Source organism: Hordeum vulgare, chromosome 6H (genome assembly GCF_904849725.1).
Source record: "Hordeum vulgare subsp. vulgare chromosome 6H, MorexV3_pseudomolecules_assembly, whole genome shotgun sequence".
NCBI classification, from domain to species: domain Eukaryota; kingdom Viridiplantae; phylum Streptophyta; class Magnoliopsida; order Poales; family Poaceae; genus Hordeum; species Hordeum vulgare.
The window spans coordinates 421,268,029-421,292,023 of record NC_058523.1 but is presented as its reverse complement, the minus strand read 5'-3'; the positions used below and the strand labels follow the sequence as shown (position 1 = coordinate 421,292,023).

Sequence of the window (23,995 nt, the reverse complement as noted above, 5' to 3'; positions counted from 1 at the left end):
CAACACCACCCGCATACATGCAACTATCCCAATGACACAATACTGGGGCAAAGTCAATCAACAAGTGTCAGCGGCATTGACCTACAAGGTGCAAGCAATACAGGCCGTGAGACCACCGATGAACGCTAACCTTGACTGCAAACTCCACCAAAAGGACAACCGGAGCATTTTGCAAGATGGGGATGGGCATCATGCGCCAGCAAAGAGCAAATACCAACCGAGAAGGCGAGGAAACACAAACCTCACTTCAACATAATTGAACACCATGAGTTGAGCACGCACAGCAACAAAAAGACAACTTCCGAGCAACACAACGATGGACGGAGGGGGCAGATGGCTGGCAGCACAGTGACGCCAAAGGTGCCAGTAGACCACAAATGGCTCGCCACCAACTTTTGTGAATCAGTTTAATACTCCCTCCATCCCGAATTAGTTGTCTTAGATTTGATTTTCTTGATATAGATGTATCTAGACACAAGGATGTATCTAGACAACTCTAAAACAACTATACCCTCCGTTCTTAAATATAAGTCTTTTAAAAGATTTTATTAGGAGTCTACAAACGAAGAAAAAATAAGAGAATCTACAATCTAAAATATATCTGTATACATTCGTACACAGTCACTAGTGAAACCTCTAAAAAGACTTAGAGGGTGCTTGAATACGTTTTAGTCCCATGACTAAAAGTAACGAGGCTAAAACTTGCTAGCTTCATCCATGCTTCGATCCAAATACTAAAAAGACTAAAAAAACAAGTTAATGAGCATTTATTATCCTTCAAACCCTCCAATCCAAAACTTACCTAAGGAGTTAAATGAGAAGAGAGAGGACTAATGCACATTTTAGTAGGGGTATCCCTGACTAAAAGATTTTAGCCTCTAGACTAGTTTTAGCCTCTCTTTAGTCAGGAGTGCTTGAAACTTTAACCTCTTAAAAAGACTAGTTTTAGTCTCTTGAATCCAAACAACCACTTATATTTAGGAAAGGGAGGGAGTAATTTGGAATGGAGGTAATATACTACTACTCCTATCCAGGTCAGTTTGATGTCTTAATTACATTGTATAGAATCTGCGTCAATTAATTCGGATTGGAGGGAGTACTATTTTCTAGGGAAATAGTTTTACTATACCCTTACATGCTCTCAAACTAAATTCAGGCGTATAAGGCTATGAGCAGCTTAATCACGCAGACACACAATGGAACTACAATCGATAACCTAAATCATCCAGGTGAAGAATTCGACAAGCAAGCAAAAGTGGATAAACAGAGAATCCAATGCGGCCTCGCTTGCATGCCTTATTACCATACCAAGAATTGAAATGTCAAATGGAAGATCCCTGAAACGACAAATGTTGCATCCAACAATGACAAAGTACTGAACCTACTGATGCCTAAATAAATGGTAAGCACACCCAACTAAAAGGGAGGCAGAGATGGGGGAAAGCGGACATGCATCCACTGCTTTTCATAAGCCGATACATGTGCCCATCCTATCTCCTCAATCAGCTGGATCTTCAGATCGTATAACTTTTTCTTTGGTTGCTCAGAATCCTCTTGAATCATGTCATTCAGAACCTAACACATCACAAAGATAACTAATGTAAGCATGAATTCAAAGTAAAACAAAAGCAGTAGGTTCTTTGGTTCTTTACGGAGAAGATAGAAGTAAATAATTGTGTCAGATTTCAGGAATGCCAAATAATCCAGTTTTTGTTGGGTTTTGATATTTCATCTTCTTTTGATGGAGGTCTTTCAACTATCGAATATACTCTGGTTCCATCCTTGCTACATCCCAAATAGATCAGGCAGTTCAAATTGATTAATATAATAGTAATAATATCCATCCCATATGTGTAAACATTTGTCTGATAGTGTGGCAGTGAAAATTATGTTGGTAGTGCTGACATCATAATACAGTTGAACCATAGCATGTTAGTTACAATGGAGCTTGATAAAAATTCGACTCACTATGAATAAGCAGTATTAAAATTAGATTATCGGAGAGTTATGAGAATAAGATAGGTTGTGGGGGTGATACTGTATTGATTGGTAGGACGTAATGAAAATATTTTGTTGTTTTTTGTAACTATGACAAGTTGCCATCGAAAATCTTGGACATATCACTTGCTGACCCAAGCTAAGCTAACAAAGATAGGCTGAAGAATTGCACAAATCAAAATACATGTGTGGACTAGATCCACTAAACAAGATAGTCTGCATAAGAACTCTTGGGTACTCAGTCATAGAACTATTTGACAGAGTCAACCATTCATTTTCATTAAAGTTGTCATAATTGTCCCAACCTTTAATTGCATCTGCAAATGCTAAGAATACAGATAACGGGCACTTGGTAGGTAGAATATACCTTTAGTGCCGTGCCACATCTTCCACAGCGCCTCTCACGTAAGACGGTCAGAGTACCGTACTTTGTAGATTTGGCATCAACCCATTTGATTAATTCTTTGTAATTCTCCTCAAAAACATCTTTAGCAGATGCCTCAGTTGACTCATCAGGCTGAAAGAAAGATTTCATCACAAGTAATACCTTAATAATATGCACGCTATCATAAATACATATTCTAGACTAGACTGCCAGTTGACAATGTACAAAGCTAAAAGACCAATGTATAACGCCCAAACCAACTCACCTACCTAACAAGGCAAAAAGGAGGGGCTAAAAGTAGTACTAGTAGGTTGTTAGATATTGTATATTGTACTCCCTCCGTCCCATAATGTAGGACGTTTTTTGACACTATGTGCGTCCTACATTAGGGGACGGAGGGAGTAGCTGTTTTAGGTGTCCATACACACCTCTACACGTACTGTGCTGTCCTAGAGCCACACAGAAGCAGTAGCACTGTGGTGGCAAGACGAGCTTGGCCTCATCTCTGCCAGCCGATAGTTTCTACCATGCCTTCTACACCACTTGCTTCTGTGACCGCTCTTCTTGCTACCATGGTGCTACTGCATGCCGCTGTACTCTTTAGCCACCGCCAACAGTTCCACCAGCCTGGCCCAGGGGGCATTAACCAATCCTCTTTAGCCACCGCCACCAGTTCCACCAGCCTGGCCCAGAGGGCACTTAACCAATCCGTGACCCTAAACACCTCACTCCATCTCCCTCACTGGTTTGCCCGTCCTGCTTCAACCTGCCTCTCCATCCCTACCTCTCTCCTTTTGCTTCCAACTGTTTCTCCCTCCCTTCCACCAGAGTGCAATTGGCAAAGAGGCTGGCAAGGCTGCCAGCAACACTGACTAGCAATGGAGATAAAAAAAAGCAACAATCACAGAGCTGCAGCGACAATGAGCATGCATTTCTCTCTTTCGATCTGCCTCTGAAGGCAGGGCAACCGGGCACGATGACTCTAGAATTGCATCTACCGAAAACCAAGGTGGCCCCTTAGATAACATTGGCTAACACAAAAAAAATACAGAATATGCACATTTGCTGGGCATGAAGTAGGAAGTAGGGGCATGCTCCTCATTTCAACGACCAGAAATTTCAAATATAACAGAGGTTTCTATAGTTGATCATCAAACAACCTGGTGCAGAACCCAACTTCTTATGACAATTGATCGTATGAGTATATAGTATACACTTCAAAGGGAACTTGACATTCAGGTAAAGGAAAATATGCTAAAAGTAAAGTATTGTACCTTTAACGACTCAATCTCTGCCAGTGCAAGACCTTTTTGGTATAGTGCATCCGCTAACTGGTCACGTGTTTCTTCCATCTTTTTCTTAGTTTTCTATTTGCCAGTAAATGTTCAAGGAAAACAGCATTCAGTAGGAGCTGGTGCATTTGATTAATTAAGGAGCAATAATAATAAATAATTATAATGTTATATACCTGTGATTCTTCGTCCTCAGGATCGGGTTTTAAAGACAAAATCTTTGCCAGTTGCTCTTTGTCAATACTGTCCACGACCTCATCTGCTGCAACAATAACCTGAACACCAAGAATACCATAGACAAAGTCAGAAACAAATCTCTTACTGGAAAATAATTTTGATAGTCAAGTAGATATAAAGATAGTTGATTGGAGCATGAATACTGATACAGAACTACAGTGGTAATATATCTACATTTTGACAGCAAAGAAATAATCTCCCACCAAAGTGGCAGTGCCATCTGAAGTGAGATTGAAGTGCTCTGTGTATAATAATTAGTTAACTAAACAAATTAACCTGGGGAATTCTATCAGGCAGTTATAAAGTTATAGATCATGTTAAAGATGCAAGACTGTGGACCATGTGATTGTCTGGTTGTTGGCTAGAATCAATATATGCATACCAGGAGTTTTGATGTCCTTAAACAGCAACAAAATCAGCTCAAATTTTCTGTTCGCTTAAGACCTAAATTCAGTATTGACAGCATATTGGACGTCAGGATATATTAAGGAACTGCATGCCAGTTTGGCATGTTCAAACTCGGTTTTGCACCAACCCATGAAGCCATACAACAACAACAACCAAGCCTTTCAGTCCCAAACAAGTTGGGGTAGGCTAGAGTTAAAACCCATAAGATCTCGAAGCCAAGTCATGGCTCTGGAACGTGGATAGCTAACTTCCACGCACCCCTGTCCATGGCTAAGTCTTTGTCGATATTCCAAACCTTCAGGTCTCTCTTAATGGACTCCTCCCATGTCAAGTTTGGTCTACCACGACCCTTCTTAACATTCTCAGCACGCTTTATCCGTCCGCTATGCACCGGCGCTTCCAGTGGCCTCCGTTGAATATGTCCAAACCATCTGAGACGATATTGGACCAGCTTCTCTTCAATCGGTGCTACTCCAAGTCTCTCTCGTATATCGTCATTCCGTACCCGATCCTTCCTTGTGTGGCCACATATCCATCTCAACATGTGCAACTCTGCTACACCTGACTGTTGGATATGTCGTCTCTTGGTTGGCCAACACTCCGCGCCATACAACATCGTAGGTCGGATAGCTGTCCTATAAAACCTGCCTTTTAGCTTTTGTGGCACTCTCTTGTCACAAAGTACGCTAGAAGCTTGGCCACTTCATCCACCCAGCCTTGATTCGGTGGCCCACGTCTTCATCGATATCGCCATCCTTCTGCAACATGGATCCCAAATTTCGAAACGTGTCTCTCCATCCTCGTGCCTAGTAGCACTAAAACTGCACCTCATGTATTCAGTTTTAGTTCTACTAAGCCTAAAACCTTTCGATTCTAGAGTCCGCCTTCCGATACTAAGTTGCATAACCCATGAAGCCATCCTGTACAAAAAATGATAACCAGCGCTGCTGCTGACATCACATTTAACGAAAAAGGTTGAACTAACATCGCGTAGCCGGTTTTGTCCAGGTTTATCTCAACCTGCACTTGAGCACCCTTAATGCCAGCATTGTCATCAGCAAAAGTTCCCCTATTTAAAGGAGTCAAGACACATGATAACATTCTGTTGCATTAAGTCATCGACTAGAGGATCAGATCCTTTTGTGGAAAAAAGAAGTAAAAGGTACATCATGTTAGAGTATATATAATAGTCATGTACTCCTTTGTATTTATCCCATTATATAAGGGGTTTCCTGCATATGTTCCACACCTGTACATGTATATATATCGGCCTATGGCCTCATTGGAATACTAAGTTGCATATTCCTAACATGGTATCGGAGCTAAGGTCCCCTTTGTGTCCACGTAGAGGCCTCTTGACTCATACGTGAGTTTCGCGCGCCGGCGCTCTCTTCCGTTTGCACGACTCTTGGTGACTGCCGCTGGTTTTTCAGCAAGTGCTCATGATCCAGCATTGTTTGTTCACCTTTCTCCTCGTGGTCGGACTCTTCTTCTCTATGTTGATGACATGATCATCACTGGGGATGACCCCGAGTATATTGCCTTTGTAAAGGCCCGTCTTAGTGAGCAGTTTCTTATGTCTGATCTTGGACCTCTTCGCTACTTTCTTGGGATTGAAGTCTCTTCTACCTCTGATGGCTTTTTTATATCCCAGAAAAAGTATATCCAAGATCTTCTTGCTCGTGCTGCTCTTACTGACGAGCGCATTGTTGAGACTCCCATGGAGCTCAATGTTCACCTCCGTGATACTGATGGTGATCCCCTGCCTGACACGACGCGTTATCGTCATCTTGTTGGCAGTTTTGTCTATCTAGCTGTCACTCGTCCAGATATCTCTTATCAAGTTCATATTCTGAGTCAGTTCGTCTCCGCTCCCACCTCTGTTCACTATAGTCATCTCCTTCGTGTTCTCCGATATCTTTGAGGCACGATCTCTCATCTTCTATTCTTTCCTCGCTCCAGTTCTTTACAGCTTCAGGCCTATTCGGATGCTAAGTGGGCTACTGATCCTTCAGATCGCCGTTCACTTTCTGCTTACTGTGTTTTTCTTGGTGGTTCTCTCATTGCCTGGAAGACAAAGAAAGAGACTGCAGTTTCCCGTTCGAGTGCAGAGGCTGAGTTGCGAGCGATGGCTCTTTTGACGGCAAAGGTGACTTGGTTACGGTGGTTACTTCAGGATTTTGGTGTTTCTGTCACTACACCGACTCTGCTCTTATCTGACAGTATAGGTGCTATTAGCATTGCGTGCGATCCTGTGAAGCATGAGCTCACCAAGCATATTGGTGTTGATGCTTTCTATGTGCGCGCTGGTGTGCAGGATCAGGTTATTGCTCTTCAGTATGTGCCTTCTGAGTTACAGTTGGCGGATTTCCTGACGAAGGCCCAGACTAGAGCGCAACATGGCTTCTATCTCTCCAAACTCAGTGTTGTTCATCCACCATGAGTTTGAGGGGGGTGTTAGAGTATATATAATAGTCATGTACCCCTTTGTATTTATCCCATTATATAAGGGATTTCCTGCATATGTTCCACACCTGTACATGTATATATATCGGCCTATGGCCTCATCGGAATACTAAGTTGCATATTCCTAACACATCAGATTGCCCCTACTAGTTTCTTCTTTCTTCGTCATATATTTATTTAGAGGACATTAATCAATCATAGAGATGGTAAAATGTGATGGAAGTCTGAACAAGCAACATGCTTCGTATAAAGAAAACACCTTTGTTCATACTCCCTCAGTTCCTAAATATAAGTCTTTTAACATATTTCACTAGGAGTCTACATACGAAACAAAATGAGTGAATCTACACTCTAAAGTATGTCTATATACATCCGTATGTAGTACACTAATGAAACCTCTTTAAAGACTTATATTTAGGAACGGAGCGAGTAGTTGTTAAGACCAACAATTCAAGATGCATGCAGTACAATATAAACGAAGAATCAATTTCAGTTACCTCTTTGTGATGGCTAATCTTATCATCAGAGGTTGATTCCTCAAGTACACATTCCAAAATTTTGGCAAGCAAAGGTGTATATTTTGGATACTCCGACTGCAATATGCCAGGAAAGGTTAATTGACATCACAGAAAACAATGATGTAACCCAATATAGCTCACAGTTTCAATAGCAGAGTAGCAGAAAACATGTTTAGCAAAAATCTAATAAGATAGACTCCTAGATTTGGCAGAGGGAGCAGTCATTATTATTCAAACAGCATCTTATTGCATGTATTAACTGCATGTATTTTTATGTAGAACCTAGATTTGGCAGAGGGACCAGTCATTTTCAAGCAACATATTCTCAAAAAGAATTAGAAAAGGAAAACACAGGCATGAAAGGAGTTACAAATTCAGATGGACAAGATTAGTGGAAGGCATGAACGGAACAATAAACACCTTCGAAGGCTTGAGTCATATTCGTGTATAACCACATAAAAGATGATAAAAAAGGAATAACAATGCTTGCATATAAGATTCTCTAGTGCTTTGAGTAAGAAGAATATATGTGCATAATTAACAAAGTACTGACATAGCGATACATTCAATAGCACATAGGTATGACGAAATCCTCACATCTGGTGCTTCTGATTGTATCTGAAATTATAAGCTCACAAAATGATTAATGAAGGTTAGTCATCACTATTACCTTAAGAGAAGCGACAAGCTCAGTCCAGGCAGACTTGTTGTCCTCATTGTCTTGCTTAAGTCCCGAAAGGAACTTTATCTTGGTGTCTCGAACCTATTAATACAATTAATTATGAAGATGGATTTCAGTTGCAGTAAAGCCAAACCATTAGCATTGTTCATGATTCTTTCCAACTAATCAAAGCTTGATGTAATCTATCCAAGGACCAAGATTTATCATTGATGAAAAAGTACATAGACATAGAATTTAGATTACCAACATACCTTATAAATCATGAATTGTCAAGAATTAGAAGAAAAAAAGGCGTGCTACAAATTTCAACAACAATCTGAAATCAAGAAAATAGCATTTAACTAACTAGTGCAGTGTGCCAACCTCATCATTTAACCTCTCAGAGATACTCTTCTTTGTTTCAACTGAAACCCCCTTTTCTTTAGTATCATCAACCTGCAATTTACATAATCATGAAAAAGTACCCGGAATATGTGAGACAACATAGAGCTGACACGATGGGTGAAAGCTGGAAACTAATATGGCCTTATTGAGACCCTACACAATTAACATCTGAACTGGTGGTCTAGCATTATAAGGATAATAATAACAAATGAAGATAATGGTAAACTAAAAGGAGTTCATAATTTATTCCAGTACGACTGACCTTTGATGGTGGTGGAATGATACACAAAATGCTATAAGATGCTGGAGCATGCTGTTCATCTCTCTTGTTGAATGAGCTTACTATACCATAGGTTATGGAGCCAACTAAAACAGACCCAGGTATGGCACCCTGTAAAGCAATCCAACATATAAAACCAGAACAATATCACAAAGCTGCTTAAAAACTGATATGGTATTTTAGTGATATCTAATAAAATTACATCAACAGGATATGTACCTTTGGAAGTTTTTCTCTAGATGGTGGACCCACATAGAATGCTTCAGGTTCTCTGTTAACAATAAACAAGGGTGGTGAACAATGTGTTGTTTTATTAAGACCGTAGTGAACATTCAAAAGGAACATACCCGGGAACTAAAACAGAGGACTTAAAGGTGGCATTTCCAATTATAGGACCGTCAGGTTCAGAGTAGAAACTTAATTGAATGAAATCCTGCAATTAGATTGAACATTTAAATTAACCCTGTATCAGTAAATTGCTAGATAAATAATCTGCATGCGCACAAATCGTGATAAGCATCATTCATTCTGCTTGCAACTTGCATAGTAACTGGACATACTGAGAGAAAGAGGGATGGCAAACGAACCCTTTTTTATGTCAGTTTTAGTTCTGAGACACAACCAAACGGTGGCAGTTTCAAACAAAAAAAATGCCTTTTCTGACAGAAACTGCCATGTCGCTCTGAAGAAACTGGCACCCCCTCACAACTAAAAATGGCAGAGAAATCGTTCGCAAATGCCACCCCCTCCTGACAAAAAATCGCCAGCTAAGGGGAGCCAAGAGGATAATGTTTTACCCCATGGAGCAAAAAAATACAGTTGTATCTATTGAAGTGTATATATGGATTGCCTAGCCCTTTCATAACTTCGGACTTTTGGTTGCGTTGGCTAGTGCTGAAGCTTATGGAGTTGCCTAAGTGTATTGTTCAAGTCATGGCTTTCGCAATTCATCCAAAAATTGTTGTCCCCCCCCCCCCCCCCCCCAATGTCCACGTATAGGCCTCTTGAGCCATACCTCTTAGTATATTCACGTGTTGACTTCCCACGTCACACGTGAGAGGGGGTGTTGATGTGTATATGTGGATTGCCTAACCCTTTCCATAAGTTCGGACTTATGGTTGTGTTGGCTAGTGCATGAAGCTCAACAATATCAAGCATAGTGGAATGCATGAAAGAACACAACTTATCATGTGGTTTATTCCATCTGTCTGTGAGCAACAAACTGAGTAGTATGAACATCTATAGGAGTGCGATTCTATGCATGCTAAATAATGCCAGTTGATGATACATCTTTTGTGTCCGTCCCCTATGTACAAAACAACATTAAAGTGGCAGATGTTAATATACAACTCTAATCTTTGCTCAGGATAATTCCCCAAAAGACGATTAAGCTAACATCTACAACATTACCTATATGAGCCCAACCAATGTCCCCACAAAGGGAAGGAAAATATAATGGCTTCTATGTATATATAAAGTGATGCACAATCAACAAGAAAATCATCATCAAGCCATCAATAAAGCACGATTAGCAACATCCTTTTAGTATTATATGCAATACCTTCTTCTCTAGTTTTCTCTCAATAAATAGAACCAATTGCTTCAGCTTCTCCAAGATTTGCACATTTTCATGCCTACAGCCATCCATAAGATAAATTCATGCAACAAATCATATATGAACAACATCTAAAATAAGATAACCGCGCAAATATATAACAAAAAGATCCCATAAGCCAGAGGGCGCAAAGAAATGAATTACTCCCTCCTAAAGAAATATAAGAGCGTTTAGATAACTAAAATAGTTATCTAAACGTTCTTATATTTCTTTACGGAGGGAGTACTTTCCATCTCTACATTTTCCTCAGACTGTTTAAGAATGCATAGCAATCTGAATTATTTGGAATAAAACCAGAAAAGCACCATATAGTTAACAAACTAAGAAAAGCATCAAATAAATGCAGCCTAGAAGACCCATAGGCAAAGCTAATCTTGCTTTTGTCCATATACCAATTAGCAACATATTATATATCGTGTTAACATTCAGAACTGGTGCTCTAGTCATATTTGTATTCATATCAACCTCTAGTATAGGGCAAGAATGGACTAAAAGTAGTATAGTCAGAATAACACCAAAGTATTGGTGAGGCACTGTTGCAAAAACCAGCCGGCTAAATGCAACTCGGAGGCACACCGATGCAAATAGGTCCAATTCAGTGTGTTAACCGCCAGAGGCGATTAATTGGTCTAACGAGCCAATTAATCCTGTGACAGAACAAATAATCAGGGAGAGAGCGACGGACAGTTCCCGCTCCTCTAATCTCTTCTCCCGCTCGATCCCGCCGGGCGCAAGACAGTTCCTCAACGACATACCCCTTGCCCAGGCAGAGTGATTTGGTATGTTTTGACTTACAACAGAACTAATATGCAAAGTAAAAAGAAACAGAGGGAGTATGTTGCTGCTCCTCCCTCCACCGGTTGCTATGTTGCTGTCCTCCCTCCTCTCTGCTGCTGCTGGCTTGGCCCTAATTGACACACAGATTAATGGTTGACCAGTTAATCCCTACTCCCCTGTTGTGTCTAGATGATTCACTGTTATTATAACTCTCCTGAACTTAGACTCAGTTTGTAGCTAAATGGAATTTACCAAGTTAGGTGAATCTTTAGTAATTCTAGTAAAATCTTTTATGTTACATTCCTAAAATGAAGGTGCTTGTCCAACATCGTCTGCGATAGCTTGGGCATATTCAGCGCAGGCCTCCAGAAGCTCGAGCGCATAGTGGACGGCTAAAGCGTGCTGATAATGTCAAAAGAGGTCAGGGTAGACCGGACTTGACATGGGAGGAGTCCGTAAAGAGAGATCAGAAGGACTGGAGTATCACCAAAGAACTAGCCATGGACAGGGGCGCGTTGAAGCTTGCTATCCATGTGCCAGAACCATCAGTTGGTCGCGAGATCTTATGGGTTTCACCTCTAGCCTAGCCCAACTTGTTTGGGACTAAAGGCTTTGTTGTTGTTGCCCTAAAAAGAAGGTGCTTCCAACTAATTGACATATCTATAAGTACGAAATGCTTTTGAGAAAACAACACAAGGCCCTTAACCAAGCTATAGTGATTTATTTAGTTCTGATTCTTCAGTGCTGACACATTAGATATTACTTAGTAAAATCATATTAGTCATCTAACTATATATGCAGCATTACTTAGTAGGTGGGAGAGCTGTACCTTATGTAAAATCATATTAGTCATCTAACCATATATGCAGCATTACTTAGTAGGTGGGAGAGCTGTACCTTATGTACAATTGCAGTGTGTATTCACCTTTTGGAAGTTTCACATAACTAGGATAGACATCACCAGAAGAGTAAACACACTATTTTCAAACAAAAAGGAAACATTCTAAGTCAGTAACAGTGCATTAGATATGTAGATTGAACTAATGACAAGTCAAAGAGTAAGGACAGCCCTAAAAGGAATAAGCCACAGGGACTGTGCTGAAAAAATACCTAATTGCTTATCGGCATTTGAATGATACAAAATATCACCTTATTTGGCACATAGTAAACGGCACAGTTTTCGTAATGTGAAAACTGATCATATTACCGAACTACAAAATGCAAAGTAGGTGTCATGCTCCATTACTAAATGGGCATATGCTACTTCTATCCTTAGGCCATTTAATCACCTTGCACTTCCAAACGCAAGCCTTCCCTACAGATTGCATGCCTCTAGTTGGATTTCTAAGCTTAACTTAAACATCTAGCATGTACATCTTGTTATATACTCCCTCCGTCCCAAAATAACTGTCTTAACTTTGTACTAGCTCTAGTACAAATTTGTACTAAGCTTAAGACACTTATTTTGGGACGGAGGGAGTATAATTCATTGTTTGTTGAGAACTTTTTGTATTTTTATGAATACAAGAGGTAGCACTGAACTCCAACTCTCTAATGTATCTTGAAATCTAGGCGCAAATGCATGCATGCAAAAATGGCTTCATCTATACTGCTATCCACACATGACAACCGTGTGAGAGGGCTGCATCATCTTCGCTGGGGCGCATGGAACTTCAAGCACATCCTTAGGTTATAGTACAATTGAAATCACAAGACCAATAATTTGGCTGTTGTAGCGCATTTCTGGTCATCTATTTTTAGTATGGCAACCAAATGGTATGTTTAGGTAGAAGATGATATCGGTCATGTGCAAAGTATACTTTCATACTGGACTAGTGCAAGCACAATAATAGAAATAAAATATTAAAAGGTAAAAAGTTTCTGCTAACTGTTATTAAGAGTATAATTCCATACTTAGTCTAGGTTTGTGTCTCTTAAACTCTGCTATATGTGTCATTTGGGCCTCAATGTGTTAACTAAATGTTATCCAAGTCAATTCGTGACAATTTAAACCGCCAGCAGGAATAACAGTTACTCGAATCACATGTAAACCCTCCTCCCATTGGAGAGATACAGGAATTAAAGAGATAATTTTTTATAATGAAAAGAATTGTACCTTATTTGAATCTGAAATTCTATAGAACTGAGACTCAAACTTATTATCGTATATTCTGTTGTTGAGTAGGGGCAGATGGGGCTTTACTTCAGCACCGTCCTCCAGTTTGAATTTGTAACTGTAGAGGGTTAAGAGGGAGAAAAGATTGTGAAAACCACATCAAGGACTAACTCAAACATGTTTACCCCAGAACCAAATATAACTCACGTCAAAGTCAGTGCAATAATTTGCTTGCCAGAGGGTAATCTATCACGGCTGGTGGGAAGCGGACAAAAGTTAGAATCCACTGGTCGATAAGGTATCTTGATCTGCAAGCCACAAAAGTCAATATCTGGTCAAAAGAGTAACTGTCATAGCCTTCTATTGATTCTTGACTAACCTTGTTCAGAGTGGCAACAGGAACAAGCCTTTCTGATGCCAATAATGATCTAGCAACAATACGCATAGGTGACTCACTACCATCAAGGGTAATTACTTTATCATCAATGGAAATTCCATGAAACACAATCTGCCAAGTTGCAAATGAATATATTTAGCACGTCATTTAATATAAACCAGATGCTACGTCTTGGAAGTTGATAAAAGTACCTCGAAATCAACACAGGTAGGTTCATGGCTAGCATTTCCACTGGACCAGAACTGGGCTATAGACAATTCTAAGGTTAAGCCACCTTCAACAGGAAAACTGAAATTCTTGATAGATGGTGACGAGAAAGTAACAACAGACTCCCATTTGATAGGTCGCTTCAGTGGACACATCTGTCATATACTCCCATTTGACGTTAGAATTCACATCTTTAACTCATAGGACTAAAGATAAAATCTCGATGCAGGTATACCTGAACAGTATCCAAAAAGAACCTTCTAGGAGTGTCAAAGGCTGATGTGCGCATAGTAACTTCCGCCCACGAGGCCCCAATTGGCACATTTATGAACCTCCTTTCGATGTGACCTGCAATCAAGAAGATGGAAATATACCAACTTCACTTTATTTCATACATTAAAACAAAATGGAAGTAATTAAAATATCTGGAAGCATGTCAACAGAAATGAGAAAACAAAGCATGAGCCAGAGTTGAAAAAAAAAAACTCGATGGTATTGGTTGAAAAAAAAAAGTATGATCATTGTTCATCATCAGTTCCCAGGTGGTCGGATTGTACATCCATTCCCCAACCCAAGTTGGCTAGGCTCACTTCTTTGGTTCAGTATTGTAGTAATGATAGGTCAAAATAAACAAAGTATGGTGGCTGATTCATCAACAAAGATAAAATCAAGATTTGAGACAATAGAGTTTCAGTACGCTGTAAGTGAACAAAATCTGTGGAGAAAGACAGTTCTATTGTGTTTATGGGGACAAAAGCGCAACCAGTAATTGAATACAAGCAAATGGCATCATCCACCCACTCTCCAAATGTCAATGAATACAAGCAATGCTAGCATATGCAAAAGAATGGGAGCAACAATAATTTTCTTAAATTTAAGTTAAATCAGAGCTCCCAGTAAGCAAGAATAATAATTAGTACCTGACTTGAAGTACAGTTTGGAAAGCGACAATACTGGCGGCACTCCTGATAGAGCAATAGGCTTAATTATGGTGATTGGCACTCGGAAAATGGGTCCACGCCATGGTGCTCTGCAATCCATGCCATAAACTTCATAGTAGTGAAGGCCACTACTGATGTCAACAGGATTGACAACAATGCTGCAAAAAGGCAAAGCAAACCAAATGAAAGCAGGACACTTGACAAAATGAACAGGGCATGTAATTGATCAACTTATTTACTACTGCTATTCTGCATGTCTAACTTAAAGGCCTTTAATTTCATCTGCCATTGTGTGCTATGATACCAACCAACCTACACATTCCTTTGGTTGAAAAGCCTTTATAAGTTATAATGTGCCGCTGGTTTTTAGTGATGCCAGATTGCTACATGCACAAATATACAAGAATATTCAGCATCAGTAATCATGTTTGGATGACACATATATGCATAAGCATTACCTTTAACGAGATTTACTATAATGCAGTTCAGTTTAACGGGCATGTGCTTATAAACCAAAGTATCAACAGTTATAGCAAGACTAACTACAAGTTGATATCTAAAATTATTGCTCTTGAGAAGGAGAATGAGGAAAATAACATCTAGTTGAACAGAAAGAAGGTACCAACTTGAAACTGCGCCCATTGTTTGTCAACAATATATACTCAGGAATATTAATAACGGAGCTATCAGTGGAATGCAGCTGCAGGCACTCCTCAAATGGAACCAATTGCTCCAAATTACTCGCATCGTCGTGAAATTTTGGGTTAAGTTGAACAGTCCACTGTAAAGCAGAGGATAATAACATATAGTGAATTGTAATGTTTAAAACAAATGAAAACACCTAGTACAGATAATAATTTCGTGCTCCACCAGACAGAAGAACTGGTAAAACATTTTTTTAATCTTACTGATCATAAACAAGTCATATACACATACTAAGCAGTGATCTAAAAGGTCATATATTTCTTTACAGAGTGAGTACTAAATAGTAAAAGAATCATCTTACAGTGATCAAATACACTGCTACAAAACCAACGTTCTTTTTGGGGATAGGGGAAATATAAGCATGCCAGGATAACCCAAACAAGTTAGCAGGAACAGACCTCACTCGTTTGTTGACATGAATTACTCCCACGTAGATATATCCCTCTTAGTTTTGGAACTGCAGATAATACATTGAGTTTAGTAATCAAATATAATGTATGAACTCAACATCAATTAGTGTGAATCACAGGTCATCATAACCCCCCCCCCCCCCCCCTTCCCCAATTGTTTTGCCTGATTTACTATAAAGTGCTATTCTAGAGTAGAACAGCGTCCCAAAATCAATACTCCCTCCGATCCATATTACTTGTCTTAGATTTGAAGCTCTATGGATCGGAGGAATAGAAAATATCAAATTACCAATACAATATTGTTCAGTATTAGTTGTAACTGTGACTAATCCATCTGTTCACTACATTTCAAGGCCTTGAGAGTCTCGGTTTCAAATTGTTCATCCATTAAGAAAATCGAGTATAGTAGGTGTAGTATTTCCACTCCGCTATTCTCTATAACACTATGCTCCCTAGTTTTAAAGAGATTACATTCAACTGAGGTCTCCAATTGAAATTGGGTCACCTGATTTTGACCAACTTAACAATTTATTGAAGCTCTCATTCAATTCTTTTATACTATACATTATGCTTCCTAATTTTTAAGGCCACAAAATTAATTGAGGTCTTCAATTTAGAATTGGATCACTCGATTTTGACCAGGTCAACAATTTCTCAAGGAGCTCTCCCATTCAATTCTTTTAATTCACTATGTTCCCTAATTTTGAAGCTCTTCATTCAATTGAGGTATTCAATTTTGGATCTGGTTTACGATTTTGACCGTGCCAACAATTTTCCAAATCAATCAGCAGCAATCGGGGTATAAAAACATATCAACCCCGCGCACCCTCCCTCCACCTGGAAAAAAAAAGTGCCACCATGTGATACTGTAGCACCAACATAGTACATGCAGCCACCAACACAGAAATTTCCCCACATAAATATAGGTTGGTTAGCGGATAACACAAAATCACCATGAAAGGCCCACCAAATCACCACATTATAAATGAAAATAAAACACACTCCATCATCTCCCCACCCGGTAAACTAAATATTCCATCAGTTCCAAAATATAAGGGTATTATATTTTTGAGAAGTCAAATTTCTAAAACTTTTACCAAGTTCAGAGCAAAATATAGTGACATCAGCAATATTGAACAAAAAAAGTATGGAAATTCATTTCATGATGAATCTAATCGTACCGATTTGATATTGTTAAGCTTCATGCACTAGCCAATGCAACCAAAAGTCCGAACTGATGGAAAGGGCTAGTGCAATCTACATACACTGTAACACCCCCTCTCATGTGTGACGGGAAAGACAAGTCAACACGTGCAACCGGAAGAGAGCGACGGCGCGCGAAACTCACGTATGACTCAAAAGACCTCCACGTGGACACAAAGGGGGGCTAGCAGTAATTTTTTAAATAAATTGCGAAAGCCAGGACTTGAACTCAAGACCTTAGCTCTGATACCATGTTAAGCTTCATTGCACTAGCCAACGCAACCAAAAGTCCGAACTGATGGAAAGGGCTAGTGCAATCCACATATATTGTAACAGATATTATGGATTTTGATATATTTCTCTACAAATTTGATCAAATTTAAAAAGTTTGACTTTTCAAAAAAAGTAATACACCTTATATTTTGAAACAGAGTGAGTATCTTTTTAAGAAACCTAACAACACCAACGAACCCTTCTAGTACAATACCAATAAGCACGAGTTAAGATGAGATAATTTTGATCCGAGCCATCCAAAATCTTTAACTCCCTTTCTTAGTTATCCACCCAATGGTTGTGCAGAAATGTTATACGCTCCTCTAACCACTGCTATGAGAATTGTTCTTCTTTCATCCTTGCAGATTTGTCTTTGACGTGATATTTATTTCATCAAAAAGGTAGTTCATGTCTTTGCTCTCAAGATGAGAAGTTATCAGAACTTCTCTAATAATATATTTTAGTTTTATATGACATTTTAAGGATGACGGACGTACGGGGATTAAAAAATGTGTATGCACAGTTGCATTATTTTTATTACTCCCTCCGTTCCATGTTACTTGTTCTAGATACATCCATTTGAGCGACAAGTAATATGGATCGGAGGGAGTATGATTTGATTCCACAAAACATTTTAAGGTAAATAAACATGTAAAAAAATGTACTTGTACATGTAAAAAAGTTGTACTTGTACATGCCAAAAAATTGATTTCTTTTTTCATGTTTCAATTATGTTAGATGAATGTGACTTGTCTGTGCTTAAAATGCTTCAGAAGAGCTTTTCCGAAGAAAACAGAATGAAAAAAAAAATGCTTCAGAAAAAATTGAGTGGCTGTAGTGTTCAGTAGAGGTCATTCTTCATTCTTATTAATTTCTGTTGGAACTCATAAGTTTATTCAGAAGAAGATTTATTATGGGAAAATATGATGCATACTTGACTTCCCAACTTGACTGATTGAGATTCTGTAAGAAACAAGTGGCAACTTCTTAGCTTGCCGCGCATATTCATAAGCCCTGAGAAAACAGCAATGGTATGATGATTGTACTCAAAATCAACAGCATTAGATTAAGAAAAATGTATCCCTCTAGAGCATAACAGAGAGAAGAAAAATTGTGCTAACCTATCAACTTGCAAAAGCCCATGTCCAGTTGTCAGTTTCTCCTCAGGCACATCACTTATAGATGAAGCTGTATTCTCGATTGCCTTCCTCACAGTATAAGGGCTTACTGGAATGCCTCCAGCCTAAAATATACGCCTCATTGAAGTAATTGAATAAATGTTTCATACTTCACATTGCATTAACGAAAAAGATGTTGGCAAGACTAACCTTCATGGCACTAACAAGGAGAGCAACCCCACCACAGGCAGAAGGAGATGACATGGAAGTACCATTCATGAGCATGCGAGACTGAAGTGTCCATGTTGGCACAGGGGCCACAGCTCCACCAGGTGCGCTAATGGAGACACCAAGATCTCCATCAGCTGTGGGACCTCGACTAGACCTTAAAAATCCAGAAAGTTCAATTAGCAATAAAAATTTATTGTTTGAGAACTAGAGGTCGACGAGCATTCCCGAGCTAGTGTCGTCCAGTTGTTCGCCGTACGTTAGAGGACTAGACCCAAGATGACCTCAGATGATGCCATTGTTAATAGAATTATATTGTACTAATGCAATAAAAGAATTACCAACTGATCACATACCATGTGTACTCCATCCCCTCCAACGGAGGTTGTACGACACAGTGAGCTCCAGCAGCCATAGCTGGTGAGACATAGGCACCAATACCAATAATGCTTGAACTAGTCCCACCAGGTGCACCAACAGTGTTTAAAGCCGGACCGTTGTTTCCAGCACTACTAATAAATATAATACGATGCTTGTCTACAACCTGTGAAATAACATAGAGATCCAGCTAAATTCCTACAAAACATTCTAAGAAAGAAGACTAGAATGTCCAAGAATGAATATGGATAAGAAACAATAGCAGACAAAAGGAGTTCACCTCATTGACAATATCAATGAATCTTCCATAGTCAGGAAGAAGAGCAGGCTCACCATAGCTCATATTAATCAGATCGCATTTGTGCTGGATATACAAGAATTCAAGGAAGCAGGTCAATAAAACAAATGAGATGTCAGGGGAAGAAAGCATAATTATTTCTCAAACATTAAGCACTTCATTGGGAGGCGTTTAAGGAGTTGTAAATATAACAGAGGCAAATACACTGTTATTTACTCTGATAAATGATGGCACAAAAGGGAGGGAGTATTATCACCTCTACTGCAGCTATCAGGGCCCTAACCAAGCCTGTCCCTGTCTCCATTGATCCTAAGCGGGTATCTCCTATTCTACAAGAAATCAATTGTGCCCCTGGTGCAACTCCATTCAGCAAAGGTTCCTGTTTAAAAACATTTCAATAAGCTGGTGCTTGTATAATTGTGGTTTAAATGAAAAGACAAAAGTTAAGGAGCATACTTCAGGATGAAAAGCAGCTGCAATGCCGGCGACATGGGTGGCGTGTGGAGAGCAATCAGTTACTATGCTGACAAGGTTCCCATCATCATACACATTTGCTACAAAAGAGCAAGCATCTAATTTGCTAAAAATTCCAAACTTCCGCTCAATCCTGCAGATGAATTTGTATAGATCAGAAACACAATATATGGACGATGGGAACAACATACTGCTAAAAATTGTAATAATTGTAATACTTCTATAGGTTACAAACGTAATACAGATAAATTGCAGATGGTAATATATGGGAACAACATACTGCTTCAACTACAAGTGAGAACATGTCTGGTATATCAAGTTTATAAAAATTGTAATAAAGGATCTCATATTGAATCACTGGCTTCTGGTCACTGGACCTACAAATCATATATACATTTGTAAAGAACCTAAACTGCCTAGCTTCTCCAACCAGAAGAAGAGGTGCAGCAGTAATTGTATACAACTAGGTAACTACCGCCATGGAGATGGCTAGGCAGTACAGATAGGGATTTGATGTAACAGATTCATCTTCAGGAGTACTTATGATAATGATTTTGTATCACATAAATCACAAATTAGTAGAGTATAAATGTTGGTGAAACGTGTCCTAATAAATGTGCCTTATATTTTTGGGATGGAAGACGTATTTTAAAGCTGATACATATGATGTCCCTGTAGGAGGACTTACTTGAACACCAAGTAATAATCAGAAGGATACAGACTCAATCTCTATCTCCTGGTTATTTAAATAACTAATATTTCTATTCAAATAATATTCCATATTCATTTGAATATTCCATAACCGTATGTTTGCGCACGTAATAAAAATAGGACGAATTCTCTGATGAAGACCTTCAAATTAGCACTTTAAGCACCTGAAGTATTCATGTGGACACATCACATCAAACAGGACACTAGAAAATAAAATGTCTTTCGAGGACTAGAAGGAGCAACGAACTGTGTGTGCAAGGGATTACATAGTCTACTTTACAACATCAACACCACAAGATCGACCATACCTGTAGTTTGTCAAGGGCACAAAATCTGCTAGTTTTCCACAATCTTTCTTATCCTCAAGCCCCTGAGTATCAACTGCAACCCTCCACACATCACCATCATGCCATACAACAACATCAATCACAGGTCCCCTGTCATCATAACCCTGCAGAAACAGAAATAAGACATGTACAATAGCTGAAATCGGCTAAACTTCAGGGAAGTATGATCGATTTCTTACATCTGCTTGTTTCCTCAGGCAATCAAGTCTGTTTTGCAGGTCTTCTTGAGCCTTTTTCAGTTTAGAATCATCAGGCTTACTATGCTTCTGCAATCATTTTCGGTGGAGGTGAGCCACCCATTTAAATAGGTGTTTAAAGAACCTCATAAAAAGCAGTGTGCAAGGCCAGCAGTATCACTCTTAACTGGAATATAGACTCAGTATTAGCAGTACATATGCAAAATCACTTGATTAATGCTTTTCTCTATCTCCTAGCTTGACAATAGCTATCATGCAAAGTGTAATCTACAAGGAGTACATATAATAAAAAGAAAAACAGCGTGCGAAGGAGAATCAAAATTGTAAACCAAATGAATCTATCCGCAACAAAAGAAGTCACTTCAACCTTTTCAAACTCATTCAGCTGGTTCAGAGCTCTGGATATCGCTTCTTGGTTTTCTTCATCCCATTTCTTCTTTCTTTCTTTCTGAAGTCATATTTAGTAGATTTTCATTAAAATATCGATATTGAGTGTGATATAAAACCTTCAGAATGCAGGCACTAAATGCCGTATTTACCTTCAATCGAGATATAAGTGTGTCCGTGAAGAGTTCATATACTAGTTTGCAGCCAACACGCCACTCTTGAGAAGGGTTCTTCCATGAGGAGTTTACAGACAAATGGGCGCCTGAGTGTAAACAGAGCTTAGCATATCAGGGAATCAGGACAGGAAATTGCCTTTCAGAATATATGGATATTCTTCAAGGCATGGAGCGCTACAGGTAGCAACTATTGAAAAGACAATACAATTGGTATATGTTACCTCAGATACCAATAGAATCATAATCAATATGTACATGCTAAAGTTGAACAGCATTAACAAAAAAAAGTTGCAGTGTCTACGACAAGGGAAAAAAACGAGTTTGGTTTAAACACATTTTGCTAATTGACATAAATAAGTGTTTAGCTTCAAATTATATCCCCTTAAATGAGTAATAAACCCTCAGGGCATGACCAACCTGAAGCACCAACTATAACACCATCAGCATCAGCTTTCACCACTTTGGACGTGTCAACATCACCACTACCCGTGCTACATTTAAAAGCATACTCGTTGGCAAATACATCATTCAAGAGAAGTTGGCATCTGAAAATAAATAAACAAATAGTGCAGTTTCCAAATTATGGAAGAGCCTTAAGTACCAATCAATAACATCAAGGATCTTGGGCTTCCCGTCAGAAGTTTTCTGCAACCCAGCTGCAGCCGGATCAACTCCAGAATCTATCAGACATACAAGTCACATCAGCGCAAAACAAGCAGGACAATGAAATCCTATGAAATACACATAATAATTGCATGCCAGAGTCAGATCCATCACAGATCGTCCGAGACTCGAGCTATACCCATGTAACCTGCCTGAGCTCTTCCCCAAACGAAGAAACCTTCCAACCACCATCTACGCAAGTTGTTAACTTGTAATAGCCTCATGCGCATGAGCTTTGGAGCATGTTTATCACGTCCTTACATAGATGACTACTCGCAGCACACCCCCCCCCCCCCCCCACCCACACACACACTTTTGACTAAACTGTGAAGAAATTATTTGGGGGGAGCTTAGATGAGATTTTTTTGGAGCATTTTATACCCTCAAATAGTCAGGTTTTAACCTTGCCCCCCCCCCCCCCCCCCAAAAAAAAACATTTTCACCTAGCTCCGGCACTGTCGCAGGAGTATTTATCTTTTTTCAAAAGAAATTGGTTGTGCTAGCAACAAGAGGTGTTATGCCATGTGCTGCAACATGGCAACATCTAAGCCCATTTTAAGTTAGGATCATGCAAACCGGGTAAGTGCTGCCGCAACAGTCCGAACCATACAACAAGCAAGTGAAGTCGCGCCCAATAAGCTGCAAATAGGATTATAGAAACAGCAGATCACCTCCCATATAAGTCAATTAACCATTTCATTAATCTCCCACATCCTACAAGCATTACATACGTGCGCTTAAACTGCAGTTGACGGCATGCCATATGAGAACTCAGACGCGGTTTAACCTCTGTCGGATCAAAGTATCGTCTAGGGATCCGGCTGAACTGCCAATTTAGACCGCATCGACGAAATCCATTCTCCAGCCCAGAAGCTGAGGTCAACTACAGTCAACCCTCAGAGCAAACGATGGCACGTAGTACCGACTGGCCGGAGCAGGGAGCAGGGAGCAGTGAACCGGGGGCAACCGGGAGGAACTCACCGAAGATGGCGATGAGCGAGCCGCGGCCGTCGTACTCGGGGTGCGCGGCGAGGAAGCGGTCAACGCCGGTCTCCTTCTTCGGCATCAGGGACTCGAGGAAGGAGGGCTCGGTGAGGCGGAACCCGCTGGCGGCGGCGGCGGTCGTCTCCTCGGCGGGCGGCGTCGTCGTCGTCGGCGCGGAGGAGGAAGACGGCATCGCGGTGGGCGCGACGCCTCGGGTCGGGCCGGCCGCGGCGGAGGGGCGGGCGTGGGCGTGGAGCGGTGGGGCGGGGGTGGAGGAACAGGCGGAGACTCTGAGGAGGGGCCGCAGCTGGGCGACGGGTTTATGTAGCGCGGCTGCGGCTCCTGCGGTAGCGCAGCTCCCGTGCCACATTGGGTGGCTTCTCCTTTACACTTTTCCAAGTGATTTCGGGGTTTGTTTATTTTTGAATGGATTCCGAATGTTCAGCTCGGTTGCGGAATCTGCGTGGAAAGCATGGCTGATGATGATGATGATGATGATGATGATGATGATGATGATGATGATGGGGGGCAATGAATGAGTGAAATTGAAAATGGCGGAACTGCTGTGCCAGAGCTGAGCGGCAATGGAGACTGTGCCAAGCGCCCGCTGGGAGGTGGGCGTAGGCTGGCAGCCGGTGGTTGGCTAGGGGCAGCCTAGCTGGTGCTGAATAGATAATTTGGCTGCCTTTGATGATACATGGATCATCCAAAAAGAGATGTGGGAGATATTTGTGGCCTTG

General features: G+C 40.2%; 1 protein-coding gene across 1 annotated transcript; it reads right to left on the bottom strand.

Moving 5' to 3' along the window:
- Positions 1–1,260: 1,260 nt before the first annotated feature.
- On the bottom strand, positions 1,261–23,874 carry LOC123401468 (tripeptidyl-peptidase 2). Its single transcript, XM_045095293.1, has 34 exons — positions 23,253–23,874; positions 22,210–22,288; positions 22,026–22,099; positions 21,585–21,694; positions 21,413–21,493; positions 21,028–21,114; positions 20,810–20,952; positions 19,773–19,923; positions 19,573–19,695; positions 19,299–19,382; positions 18,997–19,184; positions 18,623–18,797; positions 18,416–18,537; positions 18,229–18,308; positions 15,807–15,865; positions 15,330–15,484; positions 14,683–14,861; positions 13,998–14,110; positions 13,747–13,917; positions 13,538–13,666; positions 13,366–13,466; positions 13,159–13,276; positions 11,940–12,019; positions 10,212–10,284; positions 8,998–9,083; positions 8,870–8,921; positions 8,633–8,761; positions 8,350–8,421; positions 7,975–8,067; positions 7,284–7,379; positions 3,852–3,950; positions 3,658–3,750; positions 2,366–2,515; positions 1,261–1,575 (listed from the first exon to the last, which is right to left on the bottom strand). Exons 1-34 carry the CDS (start codon positions 23,623–23,625, stop codon positions 1,417–1,419), a joined length of 4,077 nt encoding a protein of 1,358 aa, XP_044951228.1. The 5' UTR covers positions 23,626–23,874; the 3' UTR covers positions 1,261–1,416.
- Between the last annotated feature and the right edge of the window lie 121 nt (positions 23,875–23,995).